Below are 9,472 nucleotides of genomic sequence, written 5' to 3' on the forward strand. Positions count from 1 at the left end.
AAAATAGAAAATAATTCAAGATATTATTTAAATTCATGAGTAAACTACAAATTGGTGCCAGTGATTGCTTGCAAAAAGGTTTTGGATTTGATCTTTTCATGAACGTTAAAGAATATGTTAAATGGGTTTTTTTTATTGATTTTTTATTTAATTAAAATCGATTTTATGATTTTGATCAGTGTGGTTTTTGATCAGATAAAAATCAAAACAAATCGATAGAAAAAACAAAAATGTATCTTCATTTAATAGATTTTTAACGGTTATTAGAGAGAAAGAACAAATTTAAACAATATTATAAATCACGATGATTATCTTGTAATTTTGAAACAGAAACTATTGTTTGTTATAAATTTCAATATTCCAACTTTTGGAAATATATATTAAATTAAAGTAAATAAAGAAAAAGGGCATGAAAATTTGTCAAAAGTGAACATTTAATTACTCCATTTTTCTAAGGAATATGGCATCGATTTTTTCTACTAATAATCAATCTGTGTGCACCACGTGTCAGCATCTGAGTGCTAGGCCTCAAGATAGCTTGTGACAGCCATCCCTATCTGATTATACACTTCTTCCTATAAATATCCGAATTCAATAACCCTTTTCCTTCGTGAACCTTTTTTCCCTCTTTCTACAATCCACCAATTTTCTCCTGGAAACAAATAAGTTTGAGAAAATCACGAAAATGGAACCCAATCATGATTTCACTGAGTTGATCCCGGGTTTACCTCATGAAATCGCCCTCGAGTGCTTGACTCGTTTGCACTATGGAGCTCACGCCGTCGCCTCCCATGTCTGCCGGCGGTGGCGCCGACTTCTACAAAGCCAGGACTTCTATTATCACCGGAAACAAAATGGGTTTACTCGGAAAGTCGCTTGTTTCGTTCAATCGCTTCCGATTCACCCTGAATCGGCCGGGTTAAACGAAAAACCCGAAAAACAGCCGAAATACGGGTTGTCGGTTTTCGACCCGACCACATGTATCTGGGTCCAAATCGACCCGGTACCCAAGTACCCGGATGGGTTGCCGCTGTTCTGCCAGCTTGCTAGCTCGGAAGGGAAGCTGGTGGTGATGGGCGGGTGGAACCCAGTGAGTTGGGAACCGCTACGTGACGTGTTCGTGTACGAGTTCACAACTCGGAAGTGGACTCAGCGGATGGATATGCCATCGACTCGTTCCTTTTTTGCTGCCGGCGCATGTAACGGGAAAGTCTACGTCGCCGGTGGACACGACGAGAACAAAAACGCTCTTAGAAGCGCCTGGATGTACGATATTGGATCGGACGAGTGGACTGAGTTGACTCCGATGAGTGAGGAGCGAGACGAGTGTGAAGGAGTGGTGATCGGCTCGGAGTTTTGGGTCGTCAGCGGCTACGATACCGATAGCCAAGGACGGTTCAAGAACAGCGCGGAGGTTCTAGAAACTTCCACCGGAACATGGCGGCGCGTGGACGAGGCTTGGCGGGTGAGCCGGTGTCCGAGGTCTTGTGTGTCCTTTGAGCAAAGTGGTAATCTCACGTCTTGGGATGGGTCCGAACCGGCCGTACAAGTAGGGACCTGCGGTGTTGACCTGGGGGACCGGTCTTTGGTCACCGGTTCGGCTTACCAAGGTGCACCACAAGCGGCTTTTGTGGTGGAAAAGACCAACCAAGGGCATAATGGTAAATTCGTAAAGGTAGACGTCCCCAATGAGTTTTCTGGGTTTGTGCAATCGGGTTGCCTCGTCGAGATTTGATGGAGTATTTTTATCATTTCCACTTTTACCCTTTTTGATATATATAATATATATATATATATGTATATATATATATATATATATATAAATGTATATATTATGCCTATGCACAATGTTATGTAAGTTTTGTAGCATTATATTGTGTCTATGTACCTTTTTAAATATTTCTTGAATATAATATGTTAAAAAAATCGAGTTTTTGTGGTTATCTTTTTAATAATTATGTGTCGTTCAGTATTATTTTAAGATCTTGTTTTTAAGTTCTTGTTTTTAATAGGTGATGATAAAATACACTTACTGAAATCAACCTTGTTTGCCTTTTATTTTATCCTTTATGATAATAAATTCTCGAGACAACACCGTCTTTTAATATATGAAAGAGGATAGAATCGTTATCAATGAAGAGATAAGTTTTTATGTTTGATGATGTTGACTTGTCTTGTATTATCATATAAATTATAGAATCAATCTAGAACATTATAAATTTGTTTAACATAAATACAGTACAATCATAAAATATAATTGAGGATATGTCATAAACCATTATAAGCGTCTTGTTGAACATACGTATAGTACAAAGCTCTATAATTGCGAAACATAATTGAGAATATGGCTTATGGTTGACTAAAAAGGCCATTAAATTCTATACAAACCGTTTCTAGTGTCGTTATTGATAGTACAAATGATATGACTCTACAACTGCAAAGATGTTGTTATTTTTCAAGATCCTGTTACAGATCGTTTAGGTTATCGTTATTCATCCTATTAATTATATAATGCTCCAAACATCTCGTTAATTTTCGAGATCCTATTAGTCCTCAAGTGACCCGCCGTCATATTCAACCTGTTTACATTTCCTTCCTTCTTTCACTTTCCGTCAGATAAAACCTATCGTACCGAAACAAACCCATGATCTACGGCTACATCTTGTGACTTTATCGGAAAACGTCTTTTCTTCTAGAAACCATATCCACTCGTTGCAATATCCCTTGAAACAGTACGTTAAAGGTAAAGTGGGCACACTAAATTGACAACTCAATTATTTAGCGAAAAAGTATAATAAAAATAAAATGAAAACACAAGTCATCGGGAATCTTATCTTACTATGAGTGAATATTAAAATCGGAAGAGCATGTTAGCAAAATATTCAATTATCAAATAAAGACAAAAAATCGCGTCACTTTCTGATTGCGTGTAATGTACAATTTTCTTATTATTTGATTCAAAAATGGTCATGGTCAATGTTATTTAGAGTATTCAAGTGTAGAAAACTATGGGTAAGTTATAGTTTTCTAGGCGAGCTAACGACCAAATGTGTGTAGAAGGTTTTGTTAGATGGGCCAAAAGTGACCACCAAAAATAAGAACCAATTACCAAACTCTTACCAGATAAACACTTATCTAATGAACATAGAGATAAGATGAACATGACAAGGATCGAAAATCTTATTCAATAAGAAGCACAATAATGACCAAGAATCTTATCCGCCAACTGAAGGAAAAGACTCTTATTCAATAAGAATTTGGTAGCAATGACCCGGTAGAAGATGTCTATCAAAAATACATTTTGATGGTTAGAAATGTCACCCAATAAGGTAAATAGGATGGTGACTCACACCAGTAAGTGCTTAACTGATAATTCATATAAAGTTGTTACAACTTTTATGGCACTTGCTGTTTTAAATCAACTAATTAAATAGACACAATAAAAAAGGTTAAATATCTGAAATTGCATACAGACGAGACTGTTAAAACCTTTATCTACTAAAATAGAAAACCTATAGATGTTACTTTTTTTGGTACTGAAGGGTAAAAAAATGTTTCTTGTTTTGTTTCCATTCAGACCTTTTTCTTACATTTTCTGTGGGTCCCAAAATAATTAACGACGTAGTTATTTATGTTTGTTAAATAAGCATCAACTTCAGAAAAAATAGATAACTAAACTCACGAATCTACATTTAATGCACAGTTTTTTTTAAGTGCTGAAAATAAATATATTAATTGAGAGTCAAATTAAAATTTAATAATTATTCATATCCAAAACTGTGTCGTTTCCGTTCACATCTTCGTTTCCTGAAACAAATCGAGCACCCTCCAGAATTTTGAAGAGACGAGACATCTTACAGTAAGATGTGGGACATCCTGAACATATTACTAATGTCGACGAATACCGACACGATAATGGGTCAGAATTGTAGCAGTAGCGGTAGCAGCAGCATTTTTTACTACGGTTTACTTACATGACGGAACAAAAATTTGTACTATGTCTCATTCGTCATAGACTGACAATATATGACAGATTGGGGCAAAAATGTATTTTTTCCATCCTACCAAAATCGGTGGAACAATACCCACGAAAAAGGCAACTCGACTCGACCCACAGGCTATAAGACAAGATACAGCTATTGTACTCTACTTGAGGACCCCTATCCCTTATGTTTAGAAGCAAGATCTGCCCAAGAACGACCCTCCACGTTCTTTCCTAGTCCTGAGTTCTCCGTTTAATATCAGGGACATGGCCCAACCGTGAGGATAGTGTTCTATGGAGATCGAGCATGAGACTACTGGAATAGATCGGTAAATTACTAAACTACGCATATCAAATTAAAACATAATACCCGTTCATAAATTCTTTCACCTGCCTACCTTGTCCCGTCCTGTCAATAAAAAAATCTGCATACACACGGACCACACAGTAAAGCAGACCCAAAAAAAAACACAAACCAAATCAAGTTCATCCAGGGAAGTATCAAATGCCAAAGGGGATCTGAGTTCAAACTTTCTAGGACTAGGCTAGTGAGTAGTTTACATCACAGCAAACATTCAGAACATAATTCATTAATCCATCAGAAAATTGCCTCACCTAATAACCTTCCGGACTCCTGCTCCTGAGCGGGGTTGGACTCCTGCTCCTTGACCCATATGGAGACCTTGAATAAGACCTGTCTCTTTCTCTGTACCTGCGGTTTCGAGGTGAAATGGACCTGCTTCATATCCGCAGACACTATTACCGCCTCATTCCACAAGTTGGGTGATCAAACGATGCATGACTAACCACATACCTTGAGTAATGATCCTGTCTTGGGGGAGAATAGTATCTTGGACTGCGATGATATGATCTTCCACGTGGGGGTGAACGAGAGTAACGGATGGATGACCCTCTACGATCATATGATCGGCCCCTGTCGTCAATAACACTAACTAGACGTCAAAAGAATAACAGATATATGACTCTTATGTAACAAAATATATCAACGTCAGCCGCAGTATCGGATTTAAGGAGGGAGGGTTCCCATGACATAGTGGAACTCTTATCATGAGTGTTAAAAATGCATCCATTTTAATTTGATGTGTACTCCCCTAAGTTGATAAAAAAGCAGTTGCAGACTACTGGTAGTGGCATCACAGGCTGCAAGTTCAAGTTTCCTTTGGAACCCTTCTAATTTTTTGGTAATGGCAATGAAAAAGAAGAATAAAAAAACCACCTGGGTGTTGCAAAAAACCATTTGTGTGCCATTTTAAATTTAATCATACTTTTATAAACTAATTTTTGTTTATTTTATCCTAATGCTAAATATTTTGTGCCCGCTTGGAAATTTTTGTGGATTCGTCTCTGACCACACAAATATTTGTCAAGAACAACAGCAACAGAGGAAAAGCACAAGCATTCGCCAACATAATAAACTCACCTGAAACGTTCTCTTGCTCTCATATCTGAAGGCTTCTTCCTATTTTCCTCAGCAAACACAACTGTCAGCTCCCTACCAAGAAGAATTTGGCCGTCCATCTGATACTTGGCTTCAGCAGCATCATCTGGGTCAAGATATTGGACAAAACCAAAACCACGTGGCTCTCTGCAACATAATTTTGATAACAGTCACTAATGTGCCCATATAAAAACGATCAAAGTCGCTAATGTAATGTCATTGCTTACAGGAGTACACGTATATTTATCGTCATCATGTATACACATGAAAAAGCCACACATGTACATACAAATAACACATGAATACTTGGGCAGTATGCATCCTCTATTCCAGACGCCATATATATTCAGCTAAATTAAAAAACAAAAAGCAAAAAAAGAACATCCCTCAAAAGATCGCTCCAAATATAGTCAAAAAAACAGATGCTAACCTTACATAGTGAAGGTTTTTATGTGAAGTTCTTCAACAATTGAACTTCTTCACAATGTATTATAACCAACTTCCTTCAATCTTCAAGTACACAAAATCATCTTGATAAAAGTCTCTTACTTCATTTGTCTTCGACACTTCCAATAAACAAACCAATTTGCTTAAATAAATATAAATGACAAATGGGCGCCTACCATCATGTAATTCAACAACTGAATATGTGAACGAGCATGTCTAGCAACTAATATGAAAATTAGACAATTGTTGATCACATCAATTATTTAATTCGAGTCCAAATTGTTGAGAGAGCAAAGAGGCAGAACCCAAACATTTCTTTATGCAACTAAGCCATGCTCACCCTGTATAATAGTCTCGTGGCAAGTAAACATCCTTCAGAGGGCCAAACTCTCCAAATGGCACACGGAGATCTTCTGGTCTGCAAACAACGAGGTTAAAATAATGATCAATGTTAAAAAAACAATAGATAAAATCTCAATGTACTACGAAAATTACTGCATCTCCTTGTAATACATAGTGTAAATTCATTATCATCCAATATAATTTATGCCATAACACATGTCAATAACCCCGCTCACTGTGAAGCCATTTTTGCATGATTACAACCACCACATAACATTTTGGTAGATTGTATTGCAAGCTACAAATGCCAATACTCCAAGAACAAGAGAGTAATTAAAATCATGAAAAAGGAAATACATGTTTCAATAATTATTTTTGAAGACCATGTCAATGCTAACTCTTTAACTTTCACTCCTCCCAAAAGGTATAAAATATAGAAAGAGGGTAAAGTAAAGTAATAAAAATTATAGGAACAAATAACAAAGCAAAAAGTAATACAGTATACAACTTTATGAGGATTGGAAAGCAACCTCTAGTGGAGGAATGGCTGTAGGATTACTTTTCATGCAGAAGAATCAGAGTCTTAAACATGACGAACAATTATAATAGAAAAAACAATAATAAGAATTTCCAACCATGTTTTGTAAGTAGCAAGGAACTAATAATCATCTCTTCAGATTCTTGAATTAAAGAACGGCTGACTACATCATCACAGAACATAGAATGCAGGCAGTGTTGTGGTTAGTAAATACCAATGCAAACCAGCCACATGCTAGCTGTGGTATGCTGTTTGATACAGCAATCAAAGCTTTCATCTAGCAAGTTATAAAGTTCAAATACCAGAATCTGCTTTTTGTATGGCATGAGACAGACAACAAAAGTTAGAAGGATTTGTGGCAACATGTAACACAGTAACAGGAGACGATCAGAACAAACCTACAATCAAGACGAAGGTTGCGAACCAATAGGCTAGTAGGAAGATCTCTAGGACGACCACCATAACGACCCCTTGGGCTTGGACTTCGATACCTTCTGCTCCGGGATCTTGGTGGTGAAGGGCTGTAGCTGTAACTTCTACCCCTCATTCTTCACCCTAAGTGAAAATAAAGCAGCCATAAATAGGAGAATGTTGATCATAAACAACTTCCTTATAGACTTATAGTCCTCATTCAAAGTATGGACACCAGTCAACTAACTTGCAAAATCCAAAATTTTATATAGTTTCTCACTAGTGCAACATGTTACCCATTCCCAGAAAGCCACCATGTAACCATGTTTACTTTCATTAATTGGGAAATAATTTTAAGCACGAGCAACATGTTTCACTAGCCGATAATCACAAGCAATAAAACAAAGATCCACCATTAATTTAAGGCATTAACCATAACAGATTTCCGTAACATCAATCATATATTCACATAAAAACGGTAATCTACACTGAATGAATCAACAGAGAGGAAATTGAAGCATAAATTCATCAAGAAAACATGATCAATAACAAGAATGAAAATATCCATGTATCCAAGTAATAACTATGAGGTTCGACAACGATTGATCAAATAACATCGATGTGAAAACGACGACGAAACGTGAAATTGCAAACAAAATTTTAATCATATACGACTAGAGTACGAAGAAGATCAGAAAACTACCCCTAGAGATTGAGATCGATCACATGTTGAATACGATAACGATTAATTGGCAGATATATTCATCAGAAAACACAAAATTTGCAATTACCGATGTCGTAAAATACATAAAACTGATAAAAAATACCAATTGCATAAGAAGATTAGGATGATACCTTCAACAAAACTGATCGATCTATATCCGTGCCCTAATTCGCAGCGATCCACCTGATTGAATTTCACGCAACGAAAATTTTGAGGGGGGATTTGTCTCGAGAAACTTCTAACGTTCTACGTGGCCTAAATCTAGTATGATATTTATTTTCACCCCTTTAGGTATGAACTTTAACGGTTATGGTCCATCCAATGCATACTATTGTCAGTTTAGGCCCTCAAACAATTGACTAATGATGAATTAACCCACCAAGTTTCATTATGTATTTTATTAACCTAACCTAACCAAACCAAACGAAACGAGATATGACTGTTATATCTCTTTCAATAGTCTCTCAGAATCGTAGGTAACTTTGCTTTATCTCGAAGAGAAAAAATATTGTTATTCATTAAAAATCTCAAACTTTTACTTAATCAACAAGTCATGATTTTTTAACATATAATCTTAAGTGCTAATTTAAACGGTTAATATCGAATATTACTTATTTTTCGGGTGAACATGACAAGGATTTAAAATCTTATTCGGTAAGAGGCATAGGAAGAGCCAATAATCTTATGAGTAAATGAAACACACAACAATCCATTTTGATAGTGGATATTACTCGATAAGATAATCGAGGATGGTGATATTGCCAGTAAGCAATTATCGAGCTAAGCGTTTACTAAATAGCTTCTTAGTTTAGGGGATCTGCCCCATTGGCCACTAGTTAGAATCTCCTTAGCCAGTGGGATTTTCCATACTCCTCGGGGTTGTTTGGTTCGCTGAATTCGTAGAAATTCAATGTAATTGGAATAACAAATTCCTTTGACCAAATTTCAATTCATTTGTTTGGTTTACTTCTTGATGGAATTCTTTAAATTCTTTTGAATTCTACAAATTAATGAATTCATCATTTTTTGGCTTATATAAATGAATGAAATTTCATTCTTTCACATCCAATTTAACCAACACCATCCATCTCTGCCCCCACCACAACCATTCATCTCTGCCCCTACCACAACCATGCTACCATGTCATTGTCATTTCCTCATCCCTAACCCCCACCCCCACTACACCCCACCCCTATCACCATGTCATTAATGTAGATTTTAATTCTTCTACGAAATTCCACGATGGGTTTTGATCTTTCTTTGACATAAGTGAATAAATTTGAATTACATTTCGTGGTAGATATTATAATGTTGTTTTAAAAAGACAAAATGAATTTTTCCATTCAATTTAACCAACCCACCACACCACCCACACCGCACGCCAACATCTCCACCCCGACCCCATCGTCATAGCCACACCAGTCGTAGCCACCTCCCACCCAACCCCAACACCACCACACCATTATTGTCATCATCAGAACTATCACCCCCACCCTTGATGTATGCATATTTTTATTCTTTTGTGAGATTTTATTTCAATAACTGTCAATCAAATGTGTAGTCAAATTC

At 36.6% G+C, this 9,472-nt stretch overlaps 3 protein-coding genes across 4 annotated transcripts in view; 1 reads left to right on the plus strand and 2 right to left on the minus strand.

Annotated features, from left to right (window-relative positions):
• The first annotated feature begins 460 nt into the window (after window positions 1-460).
• On the plus strand, window positions 461-1,981 carry LOC112501532 (F-box/kelch-repeat protein At2g44130-like). Its single transcript, XM_025105189.1, has one exon. The coding sequence runs from the start codon at window positions 686-688 to the stop codon at window positions 1,733-1,735; it is 1,050 nt and encodes a 349-aa protein (XP_024960957.1). The 5' UTR covers window positions 461-685; the 3' UTR covers window positions 1,736-1,981.
• Window positions 1,982-4,445: 2,464 nt separating this feature from the next.
• LOC112501508 (serine/arginine-rich SC35-like splicing factor SCL33) lies at window positions 4,446-8,137 on the minus strand. 2 transcript variants are annotated; one of them, XM_025105154.1, is made up of 6 exons: window positions 8,035-8,137; window positions 7,167-7,323; window positions 6,229-6,306; window positions 5,424-5,588; window positions 4,797-4,916; window positions 4,446-4,718 (listed from the first exon to the last, which is right to left on the minus strand). In XM_025105154.1, the coding sequence occupies exons 2-6, from the start codon at window positions 7,313-7,315 to the stop codon at window positions 4,598-4,600; spliced, it is 633 nt and encodes a 210-aa protein (XP_024960922.1). In that variant the 5' UTR covers window positions 7,316-7,323; window positions 8,035-8,137; the 3' UTR covers window positions 4,446-4,597. The 2 variants fall into 2 exon arrangements, with proteins under 2 accessions (XP_024960922.1, XP_024960921.1); XM_025105153.1 differs by having other exon boundaries at window positions 7,167-7,333; window positions 8,033-8,130.
• The window catches only part of LOC112501510 (mediator of RNA polymerase II transcription subunit 7a-like), a 7,007-nt gene continuing 5,582 nt past the window's right edge, over window positions 8,048-9,472 (minus strand). The window contains exon 6 of the mRNA XM_025105155.1: window positions 8,048-8,086. Coding sequence (XP_024960923.1) covers window positions 8,068-8,086 — 19 coding nt within the window. The 3' untranslated portion in view covers window positions 8,048-8,067. The remainder of the gene's footprint in view (window positions 8,087-9,472) is intronic.

Source organism: Cynara cardunculus, unplaced genomic scaffold (assembly GCF_001531365.2).
Source record: "Cynara cardunculus var. scolymus isolate 2C unplaced genomic scaffold, CcrdV1 Un_Scaffold_196, whole genome shotgun sequence".
Classification (NCBI taxonomy): domain Eukaryota; kingdom Viridiplantae; phylum Streptophyta; class Magnoliopsida; order Asterales; family Asteraceae; genus Cynara; species Cynara cardunculus.